We start from the raw sequence: 25,225 nt of genomic DNA on the forward strand, positions 1-25,225 counted from the left end.
TTCTTCAAAGTACTTCTGTGATGTTTATTGTGCGCTAGTGATATCTCTAAGGGCTACAAGCAAGGCTGCGTGTGTAAGGCACCCCTCCAGGGCTGTGTGATCAGGGGACCCTCATCTGCAGTCTACACCCTTCCTTGTGGAGAGCAGGGAAGCCTGCAGACCCTGGAAAAGGCTTTAAAAACTTAATGAAAATCTTGTGGGAGGGGAGCTAAAGCCCTCCAGGGGAGGCCTGGAAACTCTCAAGGAGGACCTGGAAACACTGGGGGCCTTTTCCGGGGAGCCTGGAAACTCCCAAGGGAGCTGGAAGACAGGGTTTCCTGTTTTCGCCTCCAGGGTCAGGCACTGGGTGATAGGAAGCCCGAGAAGGTGCCTGGGGTGGCAGCTGGGCTGTGGGTGCTTCATAGACCGGTAGGGTGCCATCCTGGTCACTGCAGAACGGTTGATGTGATGTCACCTCATAGCCGTGTGCTCCTTAAAGCATCTGGTGGGGTTCAGGGGACAGTGAAGAGGTGCCAGAGGGGGCGTGGGGTGGGGTTAGGGCACAGCGGGCGTCCAGCACGGTTGGCATCTGGCTGCCCCATCCACAGGTGGGAGAGTCCGGCACCCAGCGTCCTGATGCAATGACTTCCTCAGCCACTGAGGAGGGAAGAGGCAGAAAGCTCAGCAGTCATCAGGAACTGGGGAGCCCAGGGGCTGGCATCTCTGTGCTGTCTCCTACCTAGGCCTAACCTGGCCCCCAGGACCAGAGGCAACTTGTACCTGAGGTCCTAGGTTAGACCAAGCTTCTGAAGTGTCCTGAGGTTTGTCTCTGCTACACAGATGGAGACTGGGGTTCAGGGAGACCCCCCCAAGGTGGGTCTCCATGTGTGGGTCAGGCTGGATTCAACCTAGCCCTCCCATGTGCTGGGATTCTAGGTTTTTTCTTTCTTTCTTTTTCTTTTCTTTTTTTTAATAGGTAAGATCTCTCTCTGGGTAGCCTTTGCTGCCTTGGACTCACTTTGTAGACCAGCCTGGCCTCGAACTCACAGCGATCTGCCTGCCTCTCCATCCCCGAGTGCTAGCATTACAGGCGTGCGCCACCACCCAGCTTCTGGTTTCTTTCTTTTGTTCACCCACTCCCAAGACAGCTGAATGCCCTATGCACACACCCTCCATGGTCCCCACCCCCCTCCCCCTCAGGACCAACCAAGCCCACAGCTTCCAAAGCTGACAGAAGGGTCTCATCCCCCAACAGGGCATGGGCCCCACCTAAGTGCCAACAATGCCAAGCGGCTTCCGCCCCATCCCCCACAGCATCCCTCTGTCTGGAATGCCCTCCCCCCCTGGGCCTGGGGTCAGGAGTGGTGCTGAGGCATTTCCTGGTAGGGAGGGGGGTCTGGCTTCCTCTCCCTGTCCCCTCTTCCTTCCCCAGCTCTTCCCTGGGGCCCCTAGGCCTTTCCTTCTGGCTGGCTCTGGTCCCCTCCTTAACTGCAAGGCTGACCTCTGTTCTTGCTCAGGTCACTTCCCCGTCTCCCTGTGAGCCGAGCCTAGTCCTGCCCACAGCCTCTGGGACCCCGAGCCCTCCTACCGCCATGAGGTAAGGCTCCATTCCTGTCACCTCACAGCCCCCCCCCCCCCAATCACTGCTTCTACAGGCCCAAGCTCCTCCCTGGCCTAGGTCCCTTCCTCAGTGAGCTTGTCCTGGCCCCTGTGGAAGATTCCAGTAGAATCTTCCCACAGTGTCAGAAGCCAAGGAAAAATAAAATCATGAGCCATCGGGCGAAGATGCTTGCGTCCAAGCCTGGCCCACCCACATGGTGGCTACAAGTTGTCCTCTGAACTCCACAGATGAGCACCACCGAGCATTGTTTTAAAAAATGAAATAAAGAGTGAAAAAAGTCACAAGATATATCCGCTTCCGTGTACCCAGATACTTGGCTGGTACACTCACGGGTTCTGTTTTGTTTGTTAGTTTTTGGTTTTGTTTTTCAAGACAGGGTTTCTCTGTGTATCCTTGGCTGTCCTGGATTCACTTTGTAGACCAGGCTGGCCTCGAACTCACAGCGATCCACCTGCCTCTGCCTCCGGAGTGCTGGGACTAAAGGCGTGCGCCGCCATGCCAGGCTCACCCGTGGGTTCTTTCAGGCCCCTATTTCTTTCTTTGTTTTTGAGGCAGACACTCGGTGTGTAGGCCAGGCTGATCTCAGACTCACAGAGCTCCACCGCCTCTACCTCCTAGTTACAGGCGTGAGAGCCACAGGTCATCACGCTGGTCCAAAGGAGGCATGCCAGAACACGGGGCGGCTCCACAGTCAGCGTGTGGGCAACTGGCAAGTGCAGGCCAAGGGGCAGACTGAATGGCTGTGTGGGACCCTCAGCCATTCCCTGATGAGGCTCCTGAGGGGCCAGGCCTCAGCCTGCAGCTGCAGGGTGGTTCAGCTGGTCTCACCTGCTCTGTGTACACACACACACACACACACACACACACACACACACACACACACACACCAAAAACACAACAACACAAAAAGAAAACAATAAAAAACAATCTCAGCACACACCTGTAATCCCAGCATTCAGTAGGCAGAGGCAGGCGGATCTCTGTGAGTTCGAGGCCAGCCTGGTCTACAGAGTGAGTCTAGGACAGGCAGGGGTATTACACAGAGAAACCCTGTCTTGAAAAACAAACAAACAAACAAACAAACAAAAAAGACAAAAAAAAAAAAAAACCACTGACTGCTCTTGAGGAGGACCCAGCTTTGGTTCCCAGCACCCACATGGCAACTCACAGCCCCTAGAACTCCAGTTCCTGAGGATCTGACACTCTCATATGGCCTCCGCAGGCACCAGGCATGTGGTACACAGGCAGCCACGCAGAGAACTCATACACATAAAATAAAAATAGACAGGCCGGGTGTGGTGGCGCACGCCTTTAATCCCAGCACCCGGGAGGCAGAGGCAGGCGGATCGCTGTGAGTTCGAGGCCAGCCTGGTCTACAAAGTGAGTCCAGGATGGCCAAGGCTACACAGAGAAACCCTGTCTCAAAAAACCAAAAAAAAAAAAGAAAAAAAATAGACAGATACATACATGATAGATACATAGATACACAGGTGCAGGGCGGTACACACCTTTAGCCCCGGCGCTCGGGAGGCAAAGGAAGGTGAATCTGTGAATTCAAGGACAGCCTGGTCTACACAGTGAAATCCTGTCTCAAAATAAAGAAACTAATTAATTAATGACACTAAAGATGGATGAGGAGATGGCTATCAGCCCAGACTTTCTTTTTTGATTTTTCAAAATAGGGTGTGTCTGTCTCTCTGTGTCTTTGTCTGTCTCTGTCTCTCTCTGTAGCCCTGGCTGTCTTGGAACTCTCTCTGTAGACCAGGCTGGCCTTGAACTCAGAAATCCACCTGTCTCTGCCTCCCAAGTGCTGATGTTAAAGGCGTGTGCCACCACCAGCCACCCCTGACTTTCAAGCTTGACAAAGGAGAATTTGGAGTTTGACATCATGGAACCTATAGCCAGACATTGTCTCAAAGCAAAGAGACGTGAACCTGCGCAGCCGCGTGGAGACGAGGGAGGGATGGGGAAGGAGCAACCATGCTTCGGTACCAGTGCCCTTGACCCTGGAGGGTGAGGAAGAGGCCTCTTATGGCCATGGCCCAGTCCCCAGGGGCAGGCGCTTCCTGGCACCCTGAAGGCTGACAGGGGGGCCTAAGTGAGCATTGTCCATCGGGCACGGGCGTCATTCAAGGTAAACAATGTGAAAAGCTTTCCCGGTTCTCAATGGAGACCGGACAGTCCTGGGCGGGGAGCCCAGTGGCCCTGTCCGTGCGTGCGCGAGCCTGGCTGAGTCCTCAGTTTCCTCCTCTGAGAAGTGGGGGGTCAGAACCAACACTTCCCAGGCAAGAGGGTGGGAAGGTGTGGGGGGGCAGCCCCCAGGGGGGCAAGCATGGTGGGCGGCCCGCAGGGAGGCAGGCGTGGGTGGGTGGGCGGCTGCAGGGGGGCAGGCGTGGGTGGGTGGGCGGCGGCAGGGAGGCAGGCGTGGGTGGGTGGGCGGCTGCAGGGAGGCAGACCCACTCTCTCATCTCTACTCATCTTTCTCTGTTTTCTTTGCTTCCTCCCACCTTCTTTTCTTTCTTATTTACTATGTAGTCTTGAACCTATAATCCCCCTGCCTCAGTCTTCCAAGTACTGGGTTCATAGCTTGTGCTTCCTCGGCTGACTCCTTCCTTACTCTCCTACCTTGTTGCAGGATGACCTGGAGCTGGAGGTGAGCCCAGGCCCCCTAAATCAGACTCCGGCTCAAAGGCTCAAAAGTGAGTCCCTCACTGGGGCTGGGGAGAGGACCTGAGTCCAGTGCTGGGGACAAAGAGCCCTCTTCTGGCCCCTCTGGGCTCTACGTGCACGTGCATACGCATACACACGCACACACACACGCACGCACACATGCACGCACACACACACATACACACACACACGCACACACACACGCACACACACACATACACACACACACGCACACATGCACGTACACACACACACACGCACACACACACGCACACACACACGCACACACACACACACGCACACACGCACACACACACACGCGCGCACACACACACACACACACACGCACACACACACGCACACACACACACACACGCACACACGCACACACACACACGCACACACGCACGCACACACACACACACGCACACACGCACACACACACGCACACACGCACACACACACACGCACACACACACACACACGCACACACACACACACGCACACACACACGCACACACACACACACACGCACACACGCACACACACACGCACACACGCACGCACACACACACACACGCACACACGCACACACACACACACACACGCACACACGCACACACGCACACACACACACACACACACACACGCACACACACGCACGCACACACACAGCAGGTATGGTACATCAGTAGAATATGCTGAAGTGGTGGAGGCAGAAGGATTGAGATGGAGGCAGGGGGCTAGCCTGGGCTACACACTGGGGCAGGGTGTGATGTCACACACCTTTTAGGGAGCACTTGGGAGGCAGAGGCAAGCCAATCTGGCTAGCCTGGTCTATTTACTCAGTTCCACAACAGCCAGGGCTACAGCAGGAGACCCTGTCTGAAATATAAACATCTTAAAAAACAAACAAACAAACAAACGAACAATGGCTGGGTGTGGTGGCTCACACCTGTAATCCCAACCCTCAGGAGGTAGAGGCAGGCAGATCTGTGTGAGTTCGAGGCCAGCCTGATCTACAAAGAGAGTCCAGGACAGAGAAACCCTGTCTTGGGGGGAAAAATCAATAGAAGGAATTCGCTTGGAGTTTACCACCAAGAGTCTGTGAGTGACACATGACGGTGGGGAAAGTTGAAATGTAGGTCTTGACACCCACAGGGATGTGGATTAAAATCCCAAAGAGTGTAGCTGTAGACGAGGCTCGGCAGTTGCAAGCACTGGCTGCTCTTTCAGAGGACCTGAGTTCAATTCCCAGCGCCCATGTGCTGGCTCACGAGCATCAGTAATGGGTCTCCGTGACCTCTTGCTCTGTGCAGACAGACATGCGGACAAAATGTCCACATACATACATGTTTCAGAGGCTGCTTTAACAGAAGTTAGGATTCCTGGTAGCCCTGGATGGGCCTGAACCATTATCCATCCTCCTGCCTCAGCCTCCTGAGTGTGGAGAATACAGGTGGGCACAGGACCTGAGCTGTGCCAGGGTCACCCAGCTGATGTGGCCTGAGTCGGTGGCTGGACACAGTGGCCTGAGTCACCTTCCCTGTGACGCACACATCCATGTCTTCAACTGGCCTGGTGATGAAATGTGGGGGCTGCGGGCATTGGGCCAGGACCTGACGGCGTGCCAGATGCACTAGTCACACTCAGAGGACAGGCCCGGCCCCTCTCTGATTGTGGACTTCACTTTTCAGTCACCATTGGGTGCCCTTCATCCTAGACTGCCTTCCTCACACTGTGGTCCAGGCTTTACTGCCATAGCCTCCAAAATGTGCCACCACTCTAGCTAAGATGTCTTTTTATTTCCTTATTTTTATTGCGTGTGGAGTAAGCCTATGCCATGGCTGGAGTGTGGAGTGAGAGACAACTTTCAGCAGTTCAGGGGTAGAACTAGGGCTGTCGGGCTTGGCAGCAAGCACCTTAACTGCCAAGTCTTTTCACCAGCCCAGCTTCCATTCTGTAAAGTAAGCCGTGCGGGGGACAGGAGATAGCTCGGTGACACGCCTGCTCTGGGACAAAAGGACCAGAGTTCAATCCCAGAGCCCAGGAAAGGAAGCTGAGCACGGTGGTTGGGGCACCCCTGTGTGGTGGGTGGGGCGCCCCTGTGTGGTGGGTGGGGCACCCCTGTGTGGTGGGTGGGGCACCCCTGTGGGAGGACCTGGCAGCTTTCTGGGGCTCTTGCTAGCTGGCTGGCCAGACCTACTTAGTGAGGTCCAAGCCAATGAGAAACTGTGGATCAAAACACATGGTGGTAGCCGGGCGTGGTGGCGCACTCTTTAATCCCAGCACTAAGGAGGCAGAGGCAAGAGGATCTCTGTGAGTTCAAGGCCAACCTGGTCTACAAAGTGAGTCCAAGACAGCCAAGCCTACACAGAGAAACCCTGTTTCGTAAAACCAAAAAACCAAAAAACATGGTGGCTGAGTGCAGTGGTGCATGACTGTTACCTCAGCACTCAGGACCAGATCTCTGAGTTCCAGGCCAGTCTGGCCTACATACAGACCCCGTCTCAAACAACCAACACAGCCATGGTGGACAGGCCAGGAGGATGGCTCAACAAGCAACGTGCTTGCCACCAGCCTGATTATCTGACGTCAGTTCCTGTGACTGACGAAGTGGGAAGTGGTCTTCTGACCTCCACTCGTGGCACATGTCCGTCCACACACAGAATAAATTAATAGGGGGGAAGTTAGCCCATAGCGTGACTACCGAGGCGCCAAAGCCGGGGTTGGCCTCTGGCCTGCACCTTCACACACACACATTTGGGACACACAGGAGATGAGACTCATAGGGTGCTTCCTGGAAGGGCACCCATCTCACCGTCTCCACGCCACCCACTCCAGCCTCTGAGCCTCTGTGCTGGCTGTTCCAGCACCTCAGGACACTGTTCCCTGCAGCTGTCCCCTCTGCAACCTCCAGCTCAGCGGCAGCCCGCCCCTCCCCCCGAAGCCCTGCCCGGTCTGTCTGGAGTACGGCGGCCTTGGTGTGCCAGTCACACCCTAGTATACAGCAGGTGCCCCATTATGGAGGTGCAGGTGTGGGCTCTGCCTGCCTCCAGCCTGAGGCCTGGGCTGGCCTCCTCTATCTGCAGTGCTGGGATTGAAGATCTCACCTGGGAGGAGCCGCGGGGTTGAGTACAGGGGGCCGCTGCGCCTCCAAAATCCTTTTCTTGAATTCTTCCAGGCTAGCGGGATCTACGAGGGAAAAAATGAGGGCTCACGTGAGCAGCCTAAGAGAGATGGATGGAGAACCAGGTATCCGGCTTCCTCACCCTGCTGGCTGTCACTCACCAATGGGTGGAGGGTTGGGGGGGGCTGGGCCTGTGAGTCTCGGCAGGACGACTGGCTGGGACTAACGGAAAAACAAGAGAGAAATTTAAGGAGCTGATGTCCTCTGTGCCCTACACGTTCCTAAGCTGCTTAGCTGGGTGTGTTTTTTATTTTATTTATTATTATTATTATTATTATTATTATTATTATTATTATTATTATTATTATTATTATTATTATTATTATTATTAGCAACAGCGTTTCTCTGTGTAGCCTTTGCTGTCCTGGACTCCCGTTGTAGACCAGGCTGGCCTCGAACTCAGAGCGATCCTCCTGCCTTTGCCCCCACCACGCCCAGCTTTTTGGCTTTAGTTTTTGAGTTTCGAGACAGTCTCTCTGTGTAGTTCTAGATGGCCTCCAACTCACAAAAATTCTTCTTCCCCACCGAGATCCTAGTGCTGGGATTAGAGGTGTGCGCCACTCATGCCCGGCCTAAGGAACCCAGATCCTAACCCAAAGTAACCTGATTTAAGCTGAAGAAAGAGGCCACCACAGCCTCAAAGTCACCTGCAACCCTCGCCCGTGCACCTGGTCCTTCAGTTAGACTCAAAGCCCTTCCAAGCCAAGCCAGCCAGAGCGAAGCCGACCAGAACCCAGCGTTCCTTCCTCAGTGACATCCTCCGACCTCAGCTCCTACTCACTCTTAGGCTGACCTTCCCAGGACCCCTGAACCCGGGGCACCCGTGCCCACCCGGCGGGCCAGGCCCACCTTAGCCTTGAGGCAGGTGTCCAGCGCGTTGATGCGAACGTCCACCTCGGTGCGCAGCTGCTCCAGCTCGCGCTTCCGCGCCTCCAGCTCGCGCGCCAGGCCGTCCCGCTGGGCGCTCAGCGTCGCCTTCTCCTCCAGCGCCTGCTGCGCCTGGCGCGCGCACTCCGCCCGCTGCTGGCTCTCCCGCGCCTGCGCCTCGGCCCTGGCGCGCGCCTGCGCCTCCTTTGCGCCCTGCACTGTGCGCTCCAGCTCCATCTTCTGCAGCTGGAGCTCCTTGTTCTCCTGGGTCACGCGCTCGATGCCCGTGCGCAGCCCGCGAACCAACTCTTCCACTTTGGAGCTCACCACGCTGGGCAGGAGCTCGCACGAGCGGCGAAGGGCCCCGAGATCCGGGACCAACGGGGAGTAGTGGTAGCCCAGGCTTTCCAGGGAGCGCTGCAGCAGCGAGCCCTGCCACACGTTCACCGCGTCCGCATGGAACTTGTCCCGGTCCAGGGAGAGGCACAGGTTCTGGACCTTGCGCAGCTGCTCCTCGGCCACCTGCTTCTCCTGCTGCTGCCACTCCCGCGCTTTGCCACAGGCCTCCAGCTGCTCCTGCGCCAGCCGCTTTCCCTCCAGCAGGCTCTCCTTGTCCTTGGCGCACACCGCCTTCTCCTTGGCCACCTCCATTTCCAGTGTCTTAGCCTTCTCGCCCAACTTGAAGAGCAAGGCTGGGGCGGGGCGGGGGGAGGCAGACGGGGGATGAGGTCAGGCTGGCCCCTGAGCTGTGCGGTCTCCCCGGTCTCCCCTCCCTCCTCGTCCCGTCCCGCCAGGACCCGAGCTCACCTTCGCAGGTCATGTTGCTCGCTTTCAGCTGCTCCTGGCACTTCTTCTCGCTCAGGATGATGGCGGCGATGAACTGATTATAGCTTTTGTAGGTGAGCTGCAGGTGTGGACACATGACACAGCTCAGCACCCGCCTCCAGAGCTGCCTACACAGTAACTGGCTCAACACCCCCCAAGGGGTGTGTGTCTGAGGAACTTCCAAAAGATATAACACAGCTGGGGCTGAGGCACCATTGGGAGAGTGCTTGTAGCTCAGTTGCTGGAGTGCTTGTACCACAGTTGGTAAGGTGCTTGCCCGAGATGTACTAAGACCTGGGTCCAATTCCCACCCCCACCCCTCATAAACCAGGTGTGTTGGCTTTTACCTGTAACCTCAACACTCAGAAGGCTGAAGTAGGATGACTGCTGTGAGTTAGAGGCTAGCCTGGGCTACAGGTTAGAGGCTAGCCTGGGCTACAGGGGTAGTCTTTCTTTGTTTGAGATGGGATCTCTGTAATTGTGGCTGTCTGGAACTCCCTATATAGACCAGGCTAGCTTCCAACTCTCAGAGATCCTTTTGCCTCTGACTCTGAAGTGCTGGGGTTAAAGGTGTGCACTACTGCACTGGGCAAGATCCTCTTTTAAACAAATGCAGAGGCTGGGACTAGGGCCCAGTTGGTAGAGTGCTTGTAGCTCAGTTGCTAGAGTGCTTGTAGCTCAGTTGCTAGAATGCTTGTAGCTCAGTTGCTAGAGTGCTTGTAGCTTGGTTGGTAGAGCGCCTGCCTAACAAACACAAAGCCCTGGGTTTTGTGTCCACCACCACATAAGCAAGATTATGGTGTGCGCCTGTTCCAGACAGGAGGACATCATAAATCCAAGGTCATTCTCAGCTACCTAGCAAGAGTTTATCTCAAAACAGAACCAAAAAGAGACGAGATGAAAGGTGAAGTGAGGAGAGGAAGTACCGTGGGGAAGAGGGAGCCAACACAGAGACCAGAGGGTTTGACTGAGGTGGCCGCTGGGCTCCTGGCCACTGTGGGGAAGGGCAGCTTGCCAAGGCACTTCAGTGTCCTGGGTCAGATGGTCACGTAGCCCAGGCTGGAAATTTTTTAAATGTAGAATGGGGGCTGGGGTGTGACGTAGTGATGCAGTTCATGTTTAGCAAGAAATAGTCCTTAGGTCAGGGTCAGGCTCCAGAAGCCGAGTATAAATCAGTTAACTGAAAACAAAACGCAGGTGCCTGAGCCGGGCGTGGTGGCGCACGTCTTTAATCCCAGCACTCCGGAGGCAGAGGCAGGTGGATCGCTGTGAGTTCCAGGCCAGCCTGGTCTACAGATGAGTCCAGGACAGCTAGGGCTACACAGAGAGATCCTGTCTCGAAAAACAAAGCAAAACAAAAATGCAGATGCCTAAGCCCAGTGTTCTCCAAAAGAAGTCTGGGGAACTGGGTGGTGTGAGTGTCGGCAGTGATGCTGACCTGGGGCCACGGGCAGCTCGGCCTGAGGAGGACCCTGGGGTTCAGGGTGCCTACCCTGTCAAGCTAGTCTGAGGGAGGAGGCAGCATTGTGGTGATGGTCTGAGAGAGGAGACCGTCTCTATGCTCAGGGGGCTTAGGACTCTGTCCTTCTCCAGGGAATCCTTGGTGGCTGCCATAATGGGTTACCTGGGTAACACCTTCCTACCACACAGGCTCAAAGACGAGACAGCTCACTCTCTCTCTCTCTCTCTCTCTCTCTCTCTCTCTCTCTCTCTCTGTCTCTCTGTCTCTCTCTCTGTGTGTGTGTGTGTGTCTGTCTCTCTCTCTCTGTCCGTCTCTCTGTGTCTGTCTATCTATCTATCTGTGTATGTGTGTGTCTCTCTCTGTCTCTCTGTGTCTGTGTGTGTGTGTGTGTGTGTGTCTGTCTGTCTGTCTGTCTCTCTCTCTCTCTGTCTCTCTGCCAGTGTTTTATGTACTCCAGGTGACATCAGCTCACAGTGTTAGGGTGACAGATGTGCACCATGCCCTCTAATAGCTTTCCTTTAGTTGTGTGCTTCGTGCTGGGCAAGGGCTGAGCTTGCCACGCCCAAGCTCTGTCCATCCTTGTCATGAGAGAGAACCAAGGCCCCTGAGCCTATTTACTGTGCCTGGGAAGCCACTCTGAGCAGGCACAGGGCAGAGAGCAGAGCTTTGAGTGCCCAGGAGGCCCAGGTAAGCCCAACTGCAAGCAGACAGCGTTGGGGTCTGCATGTGCTCCCACCTCCACTGTCACCCAGAGAGCCCTGCCTCCGGAACGGACTGACCAAGCTGTGGTCATAGTGGAGCACCCTTTTAATCCCAGCACTCCAGAGACAAAGGCAGGCGGTTTCTGTGAGTTCGAGTCCAGCCCTGTCTATATAATGAGTTCCAGGACAGCCAGAGCTATAGTGAGACCTTGTCTCAAAAACAAGCAAGCAAATAAATTGAGCAGTCAGCCCTGGGGGTGGCTCAGCAGGTAATGGCGCTGTAAGGATGCCAACCCAAGTGGCATCTCCAGGACCCACAAGGTGGAAGATTGCCCTCTGATCTCCACACACAGGCCACAGCATGTGGGTAAACGCATTTATGTGCAATAAGTAAATTTAACTTTAAGAATCAAGCCACCAGCCGGCCGTGGTGGCACACGCCTGTAATCCCAGCACTCTGTGAGTTTGAGGCCAGCTTGGTCTACAAAGTGAGTCCAGGGCAGTCAACGCTACATAGAGAAACCCTGTCTCAAAAAAAAAAAAAAAAAAGCAGCCGGGCGTGGTGGCACACGCCTTTAATCCCAGCACTCGGGAGGCAGAAGCGGGCGGATCGCTGTGAGTTCGAGGCCAGCCTGGTCTACAAAGCGAATCCAGGACAGCCAAGGCTACACAGAGAAACCCTGTCTCAAAAAAACCAAAAACCAAAACAAACAAAAAAGCAAGACAAAACAAACCAAAAGAATCAAGCCACCTGCAGCAAACTGTTTGTTGTCAGGCAGTGTTCACCATCGTGAGGTCACACTGTCACAAGAATCTCACTCACTAGCTACGTAGGGTGCCACACATCTGTCCACCCAGGAGGTTAGGCAAGAGAGTCAGGAGTTCAAGGCCACCCTTGGCTATCCAACAGTTCTAGACCAGCCTGAGCTACGGGGGATGATGTTCTAAGTAAATAAAGACGTGGGGAAGGGAGTATCAGATTTCTTCACATAGCATTTCGAATTTGGGGTGCCCAGCACTGCGCGCCCAGGGTGCACAGGCCGCCTCTTACCAAGTCGCCGTGGCACTGGCGGAAGCTGGCGTTGATGCGCTCCAGCTCGCGCCTCGCATTCAGCAGCTGCTGCATGAAGGAGTCCTTGGCGAGCACGCTGATGTTCAGCTGTTTGCTCAGGTTAGCCTGCTTGGCCGACAGACCCACCACCTGGCTGTACAGGCTGTCGGCCCGGATCTCGGTGGCCCGCAGGCTGGACTCGGTGGTGGCGTGCACGTTGCCATAGATCATGAAGAGGACCAGGCCCAGGATGATGAGGAACTGGATGAGCGACACGAAGAGGAAGAAATAGCGCAGGTAGTACCAGCAGCCGCGCGCCCCGTCCCCCGCGCGGGAGTACGGGCTGCGGTCTATGGAGAGCACCATCTGTGCAGTGTCGTCCTCCGGGCGGGCGCGCTCGCTCTCCCGCCGCCGGGCCTGCCTGACGGGCCAGATCTGGGCTGCGCCAGGCAGGGGGGAGTGTTTATATTACTTCTCTTAATGCTTCCTCTGCCCGGCTCCTTCCTGGCCAGGAGGAAATGGGGGCTGTGGGTTATCACAACACTCCCACCCGGGCTGTTGAGGAACTGGCGATCTGGGCAGCCGTGATGGATGGGAGGGTGGGGCACCCGCTGGGTGACTGAACTGGCTTCCTCTGCCTGGCTTGGCCTCAGTTTCCACCACCGCCCGTTCCTTGACTTGGGTAGGCCAGACAGTAGTATCCTCTGCACCAGGGACTAAGTTATCTATCCATGGCTAGGCCTGTTACGTGGAAGAGGAAACTGAGGCACAGGTGTGACAAGAGACTGGCCCAGTGACCCAGGCAGGCTGTTACTCTGTCAGGCTGGGTTCTAACATGCCCAGGTGACTGGGGTGCCACTGATTATGTCCCATGGAGCAGCACAGAGGTCACCGTGGGCTAGCTCCCAGGCTAGCTCTTCTCTCTCTCTCTCTCTCTCTCTCTCTCTCTCTCTCTCTCTCTCTCTCTCACACACACACACACACACACACACACACACACACACACACATAAAGGAATTTTGGATCAAGATACAGGATTGTGGGTTGGCATATTCCCACGCAGGAGCTTCAGGGAAATTTTCCAAAATGGATAACCAGTGGCGCTCAATTAGTGCACATAAGGACCTCATGGATTTCTTGGGTGACAGTGACACAGCCTCCCTCAAATATTTCACCACCACACAAAGATATCCTGAGGATGCTCTAGGATTACGGTCTGTCTAGGCCAAGCTAGAATCCCCCAGTGACGGGCTGAGGACGTGGCTCAGGGCTGGAGTCGCTGCCCAGGTTCCCCACAAACACTACAAAAAAAAAATCTACGGCAGGATCTTGGAGTAGAGAAAGGGGAGAGAGGCCTCTATGAACTTTATGAAGAGCAGCCGCAATCTGCCTCAGTTTCCCCTCTGTGACAAAGGCGTGCTTATGTTCCTAGCCTGCTGTGGCTTCAGGGTCCCAAGAAGTAGCAGTGAGCTTTGTTGGTAGGTGGGGGCCCATGTGGAGTTTTCTAGGGTCTCTGTGGGATAATGCTCAGACAGGTGTGAGATTTCAGGGTCACAGAGAAAAGGATGCTTGGGGTGCTCTCACCCCAAAAGCAACTGGGAAAATCTTCTTGAATCCTTTACCCCGCTTACTCCACTACTGCTGTCCCTGACCTTTTGGGGGAAGGGACAGGAGCTGGTTAAGTAGCAGCTGTGCCCTCTGTGGGGTCCAGTGGGGGGAAGGGCGTCTGGGCCCAGAGGCCTGGGATGGAGGTGGCCTGAGCAGCCGGGTGTGGGGTTGGGAAGGAGGAAGTTCCCAGGGGCGGGCAGGAAACCCTGTGTGACCTTTGGCCTTTGCAGAGCTACCCGGTGATTCTTGATTCTAGACCCTTCCTGGCCAGCCGCTGGGTGGGGGCAGCAGGGCTGGGGGCTGCAGCTGGGGCCCAACAGGCCCTGGCCCGGGGTTTGCCAGGCAGGCGGGGGTGGGGGGGGGAGTGTTGTGGGGGGGGAGTGGGGGAGACCATCACAGATAGGGCAGACTGCTGATGCCCTCTGCTAAAGATAAAGTACTCATGTGCAATTAAAAAAAAAAAAAAAAAAAAGAAGAGTGGGTTTCTTGTTGTCCAGGCTGACCTCCAAGTGGCTGTGTAGCTAAGGATAGCCTTGAACTCCTGTCTGCACCTCCCGAGTTCTGGGGTTACAGGTATGCACCACCACCCCTGACTTGTGGGGTGCTGGGACTGGAGCTCCGGGCAGCTCGTGCGCTAGGGGAGCATGTTAAGCAGTGAGCCACACAGAGCTTGTTTCTTTTTAACCTTCATTGTTGTGTATGTCTGTGGTCCGTTCTCTTCTGCCTTCAGTGGGTTCCAGGTGTGGAGCGCTGGCGCACGGGTTTCGAGGTAAGTGCTTTTATTCACAGAGCCATCTTCCCAACGCCCAGCATAACTCCAAAGGCCTTCCTATAGTGCCTGGAAGACCAGCAGCCTTAAACTATGAGACAGGGCTAGAGATGGCACATCAACAAAGATCCCTGGCTGCTTTCCCCCAAAGATCTGGGTTCGATTCCCAGCACCTACACAATGGCTAGTAACCACCTGTGACTCTAGTCTCCGGGGAATCTGATGCCTGCTTCTGGCCTCTGTCTGAGGGCACCGTGCCCACACATGGTACACAATCGGGCATGTAGGCAAAACAGCCAGGGAAACAAAGTACAATAATAAATAAGAGCCAGGCGCAGAAGCCGGCCGTGGTGGCACATGCCTTTAATCCCAGCACTCGGGAGGCAGAGGCAGGCGGATCGCTGCGAGTTCGAGGCCAGCCTGGTCTACAAGGCAAGTTCCAGGACAGCCAGAGCTACACAGAGAAACCATGTCATGAAAAACCAAAAAAGAAGTAAAATAAAATAGCCGTGGGACTTCTGTAGGTACTGAAAACTGAAACTCGCAACCACATGCCTTAGGGCTGCCGTGCGATAGCTGAAAGGCTGTACACAGTGGGAGGTCACAGTCTCCAGTTGTTGGTGCTGTGAACCCAGCGGACAGCGACAGTGGTGGCTGGCATGTGAGTGACAGGGTCCTGTGGAAGACCCCGGCCTGCAGGCAGCAGCGGCCAGTGTCAGGGCCGGTTCTAGTAGAGTTGACCGCGTTGCCTGAGTGTACTTAGAAGCATGATGTCAGTTAAGGGGCCAGCGAGAGGCTCAAGGAATAAAGGTGCTTGATGCCAAGCCTGACAGTGTGAGTTTGACTCCCAGGACCCACACGGTGGAAGGAGAGACTGGAATCCCACGGACTGTCCTCTGACATCCGTGTGTGTGTGTGTGCTGTGGTGTGTGAGTGCCCACCACACACAAGCAAATACACAGAAATGCACTGAAAACAAACAGCGGCGCCTCAGCACAGCTGCTGCTGCTGCAGAGGACTCGAGTTTCGTTCCCAGCACCCTTCACTAACTCCAGTTCTGGGGATCTGACGCCATCTTCTGGCTTCCACAGGGACTGCACATGGGGGCAAAACCCATCTACATAAAATAATAAAATGAAGCCAGGCATGGTGGCGCACACCTTTAATCCCAGCACTCAGGAGGCAGAGGCAGGTGGATCTCTCTGAGTTCGAGACCAGCCTGGTCTACAAAGTGAGTCCAACCAGGACTACAAGACAAACCCTGCCTTGAAAAAACCAAAACAGTAATGATAACAACAACAATAATACTAGGAATAAAGTCAGGAAAGGAAAAATAAGGCAATTGTAAACTCTCAGAAAATCAAAAAACCACCCGAGACCCAATGGTGGTCATGTGTTGGCATGTTGGCAACTGTTAAATTTTAAACATACATACTAATCTCATTTATTTATTTCTTCTTCTTCTTCTTCTTTTTTTTTTTTTTTTTTTTTTGGTTCTTCGAGATAGGGTTTCTCTGTGTAGCCTTGGCTTTTGTAGACCAGGCTTTATTTCTTTTTCTTTTTGGTTTTTCGAGACAGGGCCTCTCTGTGAAGCCTTGACTGTCCTGGACATGCTTTGTAGACCAGGCTGGCCTCGAACTCTCAGAGATCCGTCTGCCTCTGCCTCCGAGTGCTGGGATTAAAGGCGTGCGCCACCAACGCCCGGTGTAACTTCATTTCTATAAAGATCAAAATGATATTTTCTTTTCTCACGGTAATTCAATCTCAGAGTTTTAATTCATTTTTTGAAGCAAGGTTTCATGTACCCTAGGCTGCCCTTGGGAGTACTTGATTAACAGGAGACAGCTAAGCTTTGTGCCTGTGCACGCAAGAGGGGGCGGGTGTGTGTGTGTGTGTGTGTGTGTGTGTGTGTGTGTGTGTGTGTGTGTGTCAGAGGACAACTTCTAAGAGTCAGTCCTCTGCTTCCACCATGTGGGGCCCGAGGACTGAAGTCAGGTCCTCAGCTCAGAGGCAAGGGCCTTTGGGGAACCATCTCCTGAGTGCTGAGGATGAAGCCGAGAGTCCACAGCGCTCAGCTTTCCTGCACGGAGCCTCCGTGGCCCACGGAGCCATTTTGCTTTTCTGTTTGCCTTCCCAGCCCGTACAGGCTGTGGTTCACTGACGGCACCTCCATTTTTTTCTTTCAACAAGGAGAAAGGTCAGCCATCAGTGTGTCCAGCTCTAACCTCCTGTTAGAGCACACGGGACACAGCTGCCACCAGAGTGCCCTTAGCAAGGCTGCTGCCCTGCCCACTCCTGCCAAGCTGTGGAACATCTCTAAAAATAGATGTTCTGGAGCCTCTGCCCCAACCCCTGCCAGGTCATCCCTTAGGGAGGGAGGGAGGGAAGGAGGGAAGGAGGGAGGGAGGGAGGGAGGGAGGGAGGGAGGGAGGCAGGCAGGCAAGACTCCTGCCAGGTCAACCTCATTTCCCTGATGGGACAGCTCTGTGATTTTCCTGAAAACAATTTGTCATGGTCACAGGAAACTTTGCCCATAGCTGCGTCCTCGTCCCCTCGGATGCTCAGGCCAGAATCCTCGTGGATGTTCCGCTCCCCCCTGGCCCCCCCCATCTCCTCCCCACCTTTTCTTTCTCTCTAAATGGAAAACAATCAATTGGGCCTGAGTTGTTTGTTTAGGTGGGAACCTTTCGAAGGAAGTCTGTACTTGCCACCAGCTGGACAGCTCAGTCTTCACGGAGACAGGAGGTTTAAAAAAAAAGTCATTGCAGAGGTTAGGGGAAAAATGTCACAGTTTGTTTTTTTGTTTTATTGTTTTGAGACAGGGTGTCACTATGTAGTCCAAGTACTATGAGGCTAGGCTACTCAAAGGCTTGCCCTGAACTCACAGCAGTCCTTCTGCCTCAGCTTCTGGGGTGCTGGGTCACAGAAGTATATAAAGGAAAAAAATGGCTTTTTCGACTTTTTTTTTTTTTCTTCCAAGACAGACCTGGCTAATCTGCAACTTTTGTTTGTTTGTTTGTTTGTTTTTCCAGACAGGGTTTCTCTGTGTAGCCTTGGCTGTGCAGGACTCGCTTTGTAGACTAGGCTGGCCTCGAACTCACAGCGATCCACCTGCCTCTGCCTCCTGAGTGGTGGGATTAATGGCATGCGCCACCACGCCCGGCCCTAACCTGCAACTTTTGATGTTGATCAGGCGGGCCTCTGATTTGCAGAGCATCTCCTGCCTCTGCACCCTAAATTCTGGGGTTGAAGGTGTGTGTGCCAGCAAAAGCCTGGCGGAGGGCACCGTCTTCTGCCAGCCGGACACACCCTCCCTCTCAGTTCTCCGTGAATATGTTTTCCGGTTTTTAGGGGAAAGTGATGCGGGGTTGGTTTGCAATTAGGGGCAGCATGGTGGAGTGTCCCCTTTAGGACTCTGAGGTGAGGCTCCCAGAGGATTCTGGTCATCACCACTGTGGGACACCTGTTGCTGCCCCCACCCCACCCCCACTCCTGTACTCACAGGAGGGGCCTCAGTGTGGCACAGACCATACAGGAAGGACAGTTGTTCCTAGGCGTTGCTGGGGACAGGGGTAAGAGACAGGTCAGGACAGACTGCTCAGAGGCTAACGGTGCCTGTCACCAAATCTGAGGACCCTCTTTCCCGAACCCACGCGGTAGAAGGAGAACTGACTCCTGCAGGTTGTTCTCCCACCTCTGCGTGGGCACCACAGAGCTCTGTATAACACAGCAATAATGTAGTATTTTTTAAGTGAGAGACTCATGACTCAGGGTGGAGTGATTTGCCCTGTGGGCACTGGGCTCTGCAAAGGGTTGTGTCTTCAGCACTGTAAACAAACAAACAAACATGGTTCAAAGGCTGTAGGGAGCTGGTTCAGCTTGTCCAGCATGCCGTGGCTCAGCCCCTGTGCCTGCCTGTCGGCCCAACACTGGGGGCTGGGGCAGAGGGAGCAGAAGTGCGGGTCATCTTCAGCTACATAGCAGGTTGGAGGCCAGCCTGGGCTACATGAAACCCTGTCTTAAAACAATCAGAGGCGCCAGGCGTGGTGGTGCACGCCTTTAATCCCAGCACTCAGGAGGCAGAGGCAGGCGGATCACTGTGAGTTCAAGGCCAGCGTGGTCTACAAAGTGAGTCCAGGACAGCCAAGGCTACTCAGAAAAACCCTGTCTCGAAAAAGAAAAAAAAAAAATCAGGCAGAAAAGAGCAAACCTGGGGCTGCCCACGGAGGGCCAGGCCAGTCACATGACTCAGTGCTGTGGCACCAGCGGAGACCTGGCACACTGTCACTCCAAGTCACCCTGACCGCCTGCGGCCCCGTGCATCCTGGTCATGGGCCTCCCATGGTTCCCTGTTGCCTTCCACACTTAGACACGGCCTTTTCTGATAGTTTCCCCTGCAGAATCTCTGCTGTAAGCCAGGCTGATAGTCTCCGCACTGTTGTAATTACCGCTGCAGATGTTACTTGTTTGCTTGTGACAGTCTCATGTAGCTCAGTCTGGTCTCAGATTTCTTTTGTAGGCAAGGCTGCCCCTCATCCTGCTGAGCTCCCCAGTTCTCAGGGCAGGGCTACCGGCTCTGTCCCCACCTCGCCGCCCTGTGTGCTGCGGCGACCCCTGGTGGAGCGAAGCGGAATGGCAACTAAAAACTCCTTGGCTCCCTCTTCCAGTTTACAAAAAACAAAAATGCCTCTTTTTCTTTCTTTCTTTTTTTTTTTTTGATACTGTGTCTAAAGTTCTACACCCACCACTCTGACACTGAACTACACCCCTAGTATCCCCGCATCCCATTTCTAAAGTTGTGTTTTTATGTATCTGTGTGTGGCAGCAGAGGCCAGAAGGGGGCGTCGTATTCCCGGAAGCTGGAGTTACAGCGCTTGAGAGGCGCTGGATTGTGGGTGCTGGGGATCGAACTTGGGTCCTCAGAAAGAGCAGCCAGAGTTTCGCTTTTACCTCTGTTCCATCTCCAAACCCAGAGGATGTGTTTCTCTACAGTCGAGCAAACGTAAAGTGTTTACAAACGTTTTGGGCTTGGCTTTGCTTTTGTTTGATAATCAGGCCCCGGTGGGTCTGGACCTCAGCTTCCCTGTTTGCCAGCTGAGGTGACAGGTGCCCTCTCCATACTGTGCACTGTGTTTGTGGGATGTAGAAAAGAAAGGGCTTTTGGTTTTGTTTTTGGCCAGGCCTGGTGGCGCACTTGGGAGGCAGAGGCAGGCGGATCTCTGAATTTCAGGACAGCCAGGGCTACATAGAGAGATCCTGTCTCAAACAAACAAATGGTTATTGTTTGTTTTTCAAGACAGGGTTTCTCTGTGTAGTCCAGCACAACAAATGTTTTTAATTTTTCATTTATTCTGTACATCCTCTGCTTGCAGGTATGTGCACAGCTAAAATGTAGTACCAAAGTAGGCTGGAGGGGGGGTGCTGGATCCCCCTGGGATCAGTGTCAGTGATGTGGGTGCAGCCTTAGTTACAGGGCTTCCTCTTCACCCCCTCCCCAAACTCCTCAGTATTCATGGGTCTGAGACTGGCGGGTGTTCACAGACTGGTGTGAGGCCTAGCTCCAGTGCGTGGAACAAACGGAAACAAAGAGAAATTTAAGAATCTGGATGGAAAATATCCAAAAATTCTCTGTATTAGTCACTTTAAACGTGGATAAGCGGTTTCAAAGGGAAAATGAGCCAAGCTTGTTGAAGCAATGCAGGACGGTGTGTTTTCAGGCCAACCTGAGCTACATAGGAAGATGGGGTGGGGGTGGGGAACCAAAACAAAAAACCCAAAAAGCAAAAAACATTAATTGTAAGGCTCACAAATAATGTGAAACTAAGTGCACACGAGCTCATTGAGCAGGATGCTGGCGTCGGCCCTCAGCGATGCGGTGGGGAGGGGGGGCTGCCTAGCTAGTGAGGTCAAAATCAGCTACGAGAGATCCAGTGGAAGGGGAAGGGGGAGGGGGCAGGGAAGGGGCGAGGGGAGAGAGCGGCGGGAAGGGCGGGAGGGGAGTTAGTAACCAGCAGTCACTCTTTGAGCCCTTTCCCTCTGTGTGACTCAGCAAGATCCCGGTCCTGCTTCCTGCGCTGTCCTGTCCTGTCGCGCGGGCTTCTCCTCCACAGCGCGGTCCCCCGACCCCGACCCTCGAGGCTCCTCAGGACTTGTAACCGTCATTTGCGTGCGCCCCGGTTCTCTGTTGAAATCGCACCTGGAGTTGTTTGTGCTCCTACTGGGTGAGCCCAGCCTTGACTACGGGATGCAGGTTGTGTCGCGGACACCAGGGACCCCAGGGACCCCAGGGCCTGGGCGAAGGAGCCTCAGTTTCCCTATGTGGGACGGTTGAGTCTGTGTGCTGCCTGCCACCTAGGCTGTCGTGGGTGGAAAGCTGCGCGTGGATGCTGCGGGCCACGCTTCTCACGCACACTTTCCGCCCCGTCCCTACTGGAGATCGCGAGGTGGCCTCCGGCAGCCCTTGGTGGATCCAGACGTCGGTCGGGAGCGGACGCTGGGCTTGGATTTAGATCCCGAGCGGAGTCGGGGGCGCGACCCTCTCCTCAGGGTGCCGAGCTCGGCTTCCAGGGCGTAACTGCGGAAGGAGGGAACTGTGAGCTCCCGACACCCCCACCCCGTGTCCGTCTGGGGGTCTCTACCGTCAGGGCTCCCCCTCCCCAGGGATTCCGGGCCCTCCCTCCCCCTCCCCAAGATCCTCCCCAAACCCCTGACTGACTCTTCTCGCTCCATACGCCTTGTTTTTTCTCCCTGCTCCTCCCTCCCTAGAGTGCCACATCCCTTACCCAGTGACACCTTCAACCTGGGGACCGCACCCCCAGACAACCTATCCCGGCTACCTTCAACTTCATCTCCAAGCCCCGCCCACGTAGCCACCCCGCCCAGTGTGATTAAGCCACGCCTCTGCATACAGATTGGGCCAAAGAACCGCATCCCACACAGTCATTGGCCAGAGGCCCTGTCCATCTGCCCCGCGACCCGCTCTTTAACTCACACGCGCTCCGTCAGCGCCACCTCGCGGCCAAGGCAAGCCTCGCCGTCTGCCTCTGCTGCGCCTGCGCGCTGCAGCGCCTCTTCCAGATGTCGCTTGGACTCAGTGGCAGCTGCCTCCCAGCGCGCCAAGGCTTCTGCAGGGGCCAGAGCACCATGAATCTGCGTGACTGGTGGATGCTTGGCTTAAAATGTACATGACTTTCTATGTTCATCATCATCGTCATAGTCATTATTTCAATATTCTTTTTGTTTTGTTTGTTTTTGTTTTTTCAAGACAGGGTTTCCCTGTGTAGCTCTGGCTGTCCTGGACTCACTTTGCAGACCAGGCTGGCCTCGAGCTCACAGTGATCCGCCTGCCTCTGTCTCCCAAATGCTGGGATTAAAGTCGTACAACATCACCGCCCCGCTCATTTCAGTGTCCTTAGTGGTTTTAGGAGACAAAGTCTCATGTAGCCCAGCCTGACTTCAGACTTACTACATAACCCGAGACTGACTCCAAACGCCTGATTCCTGCTTCCAGCTTCCTGTGTGCCACACCAGCCCACCTGCCAGCCTTGCCCAGACCCCACCCCCACACCAGGCGCATGCAGCTTTTGTTTTTGTTTTAAGACTGAGTCTTACTGTGTAGCACAGGTTGACCTCAACTCACAAATACCCTCCTGTCTCAGCCTCCTGGGTCTTGGGGTGACAGGTGTGCCACCAGGCAGGCCTGGCTTGTGCATGCTGCTCTCGAACCCAGGGTTCTCTGTGCTAGGCAGATTTTCTATCTGCCAAGCACAGGGACAGTCTAGTCTTCGTTATTTTCAAGTCAGCTGTCCTGGACTCACTTTGTAGACCAGGCTGGCCTCAAACTCCGAGAGGTCTGCCTGCCTCTGCCTCCCCAGTGCTGGGATTAAAGGCATGTGCCACCATGCCCGGCCTTCTTTTTTACTCTGTTTGTTTGCTTGCTTGCTTTTCATTAATGTCTTTTTTAGATGGTTTGCACAGCGACTGCAAGTCTATGCACTGCGCAAATGTTTCTAGGGATCTGCCTCGCCCAGACCCCACACACACACCGCCACACCAGCCCACCTGCCAGCCTCACCCAGACCCACCACACACACACACACACACACACACACCACCACCACACCAGCCCACCAGGCTCGCCCAGACCCCCCCCACAACTCCACACCAGCCCACCCGCCAGCCTACCCAAAACACACACACACATACACACACATACACACACACACACACACACACACACACGCGCGCGCGCGAGCGCACACGCACACACACACCAGCCCCACCTGCCAGCTCTCCGTTCTCCAGCCCCATCTGCGTGCCTCTGGCTTCTGCCTGGTCCATCTCACTCTTCAGGGCCTTCAGCTGGGCCTGGAGCCGACTCTGCAGACAGGAGAGAGGGGAGGAAGACAGGAACAGAGGAGGGGCTCGCTGGGCTCGCTGAGCTCCCCCGGAACTCTGACAATGTTTGAGGCTCACATTGGTTCCTCCTGAAAAGCAGACCTGGCTCCCTTGAGACATCTTACAGCAAGCAGGACACACATCCTGGCTGGATGTGACCTCCAGAGCCTCAGGCGCTTCTCCTGTGTGGTCAGAGGGTGCGTCGGGGGCCATTCTGACTTTCCCGTATTGAGATTAGAGCCCTGATGTTTTGTACTCCAAGGTGGCCTCAATGTTGTGGTCCCCCCTGGCCCAGCTTGCCAGGACACTTTTGAGTTTTAAAATTCAAATGTCATCTGGACAGTCACCCCAACACTTGGAAGGTAGAAGAGGAAAGATCAGGAGTTCCAGCCAGGCAGGGCCTCAGCCTCCGTTCAAGGACACACTGGGGACCTTGGGCAGATCATGCTTCAAAAGAAAAAAGAGGCTGGGGGCGTGGCTCAGTCCCTGCCTAGGATCCCCCAGTGAGGGGCTGAGGGCGTGGCTTGGGGCGGAGCTATGCCTAGGGTATCCTGATGCTCCTGCCTCTGCCTCCCTTGTGCTATGATGAGAGTATGTCACACCATTCCTCCAATGACTGGGTTTTGAGCACTTCGTTTCGTGAGGCTGGGCAGTCAAGAGGGTTAAGAAAGCTTCTGAAGCCAGGGGTATGGCGTACACCTTTAATCCCAGCACTCGGGAGGCGGAGGCAGTTGGATTGCTGTGAGTTCGAGGCCAGCCTGGTCTACAAAGCAAGCACAGGACAACCAAGGCTACAGAGAAACTCTGTCTCGAAAAACCAAAAAAAAAAAAAAAAAAAAAAAACCGTCTGAGGGGGTGGCCCCAGGAAAAGGAAGGTCCTGCTGGTACCACCCCAAGAGGCCAACTTTAGTCTCCTAAATTACAGGTGACATAAGTGTCTCTCTCTCAAAATAGGACTGATGGAACCTAAAGTAAGAGTGAGGCAGCACAGAGAGATCTGACACAAGGTCTCTAAAAGCTCCAGGGCTGGGCTTTTTCCTTGTGTTCAATTGCAGGAAGAAGAGCCGTTGTGGATTAGAAATTAGACTCCAAGAGGAACTGGCATTTTGGGAGGTAGGAGGAACTAAGGTAGTCCAGTACTTCTGCTCCATCCCTAGGGAGTTAGGGGACGCTGAGCTGGGCAAGCAGGCTCTCTTTGCGGAGTTTCTGGCTTTCCCCTGCCCCTACCTGGTGGTCCTTGCAGGCCTTGAGCGCCACCTCCAGCTCCATCCTATTGCCCTCTGCTCGCTGCAGCCGCCAGACCAGGCTCTCCTGACGCTGCTCAGCCTCGGCCAGCCGCCGCCGCAGTTCTTCCACCTCGGGCGCCGAGTCTGGGGGCCACACCGTGGAATTGACCTGCTCGGGTTCGGGGCAACGGGGACCCCGGGCCGTCGAGGCCGCCAGATTCCAGGCCACCAGCGCCCCTCCTGCCGCGGCCGCCGCCAGGAACACCGCAGCCCCGCATAGGGCCAGCAGTCGCCAAGCGCGCCCGGGCTCCGGGCCCGGCTCTGCCATCCCGCCGCGGCTCTGACCCTAGACGGGCCACCAGCTCTTAATTGGCACCTTGGGGCTCTGGGGACACCCACGGTTCCGCCCCGCCCAGCGGTGGCTTCCCGAGGGGTGGGGAGGGGTGCGCAGGAATCACTCCGGGCCGGTTAGCTCAGAGCACTCTAAGAAAAGACTGGGGGCCCTTCCACCAGACCCCTCCGAGCCTCCGGTTGCCGTGAACTCAGTGACTGGTGAGAGTCCCAGGGCGGGGGGGGGGGGGGGGGGACTCCAAAGACCAAATCTAATTAGGAAGGCGGGAATGGCAGGTGAGCCCGTTCTGTTGATGGGGAGCTGAGTCTGGGAGCTGGGATGGGGCGGGGGGGGGGGGGGGGGGCGGGCGCGGGTGTCCTGCAAGGTCTCCATCCCTACTGTGCTCCGTCGCTAGTGGGCACTCTTTCCATGCAAATGAGATTCAAGCAAGGTTCTTTTTAAAAGTTGTGTTGGGGGCTGGAGAGATGGCTCTAGAGGTCCTGAGTTCAATTCCCAGCAACCACATGG

The 25,225-nt window shown here is 55.1% G+C and overlaps 2 protein-coding genes and 1 long non-coding RNA gene across 3 annotated transcripts; 1 reads left to right on the forward strand and 2 right to left on the reverse strand.

Moving 5' to 3' along the window:
• PLVAP (plasmalemma vesicle associated protein) lies at window positions 1-12,813 on the reverse strand. The gene is made up of 6 exons (XM_084759186.1): window positions 12,367-12,813; window positions 9,135-9,231; window positions 8,310-9,019; window positions 7,562-7,622; window positions 7,384-7,465; window positions 1-636 (listed from the first exon to the last, which is right to left on the reverse strand). Exons 1-6 carry the CDS (start codon window positions 12,730-12,732, stop codon window positions 630-632), a joined length of 1,323 nt encoding a protein of 440 aa, XP_084615312.1. The 5' UTR covers window positions 12,733-12,813; the 3' UTR covers window positions 1-629.
• Window positions 12,814-20,357: 7,544 nt separating this feature from the next.
• Window positions 20,358-24,998, reverse strand: CCDC194 (coiled-coil domain containing 194). The gene is made up of 4 exons (XM_084759231.1): window positions 24,368-24,998; window positions 23,026-23,122; window positions 21,735-21,867; window positions 20,358-21,317 (listed from the first exon to the last, which is right to left on the reverse strand). The coding sequence occupies exons 1-4, from the start codon at window positions 24,692-24,694 to the stop codon at window positions 21,170-21,172; spliced, it is 705 nt and encodes a 234-aa protein (XP_084615357.1). The 5' UTR covers window positions 24,695-24,998; the 3' UTR covers window positions 20,358-21,169.
• Window positions 20,824-21,640, forward strand: LOC311584666. Its single transcript, XR_014774953.1, has 3 exons — window positions 20,824-20,964; window positions 21,179-21,335; window positions 21,509-21,640. It is a non-coding gene; the product is annotated as an uncharacterized lncRNA (long non-coding RNA).
• Window positions 24,999-25,225: the final 227 nt, after the last annotated feature.

Source organism: Acomys minous (assembly GCF_964271855.1).
Source record: "Acomys minous genome assembly, chromosome: 15".
Classification (NCBI taxonomy): Eukaryota; Metazoa; Chordata; class Mammalia; order Rodentia; family Muridae; genus Acomys; species Acomys minous.

Excerpts from the sequence above, each read along its gene's own strand:
- PLVAP (XM_084759186.1), bottom strand. The coding sequence starts at position 12,732 with ATGGTGCTCTCCATAGACCGCAGCCCGTACTCCCGCGCGGGGGACGGG. Across the intron at positions 9,020-9,134 it reads GAGCAACATGACCTGCGAAG|CCTTGCTCTTCAAGTTGGGC; the intron begins GTGAGCTCGGGT and ends GCCCCGCCCCAG. Across the intron at positions 7,623-8,309 it reads ACACCTGCCTCAAGGCTAAG|TCCCAGCCAGTCGTCCTGCC; the intron begins GTGGGCCTGGCC and ends TTTTTCCGTTAG.
- CCDC194 (XM_084759231.1), bottom strand. The coding sequence starts at position 24,694 with ATGGCAGAGCCGGGCCCGGAGCCCGGGCGCGCTTGGCGACTGCTGGCC. Across the intron at positions 23,123-24,367 it reads AGGCCTGCAAGGACCACCAG|AGTCGGCTCCAGGCCCAGCT; the intron begins GTAGGGGCAGGG and ends TCCTGTCTGCAG. Across the intron at positions 21,318-21,734 it reads GTGGCGCTGACGGAGCGCGT|TTACGCCCTGGAAGCCGAGC; the intron begins GTGAGTTAAAGA and ends CTCCTTCCGCAG.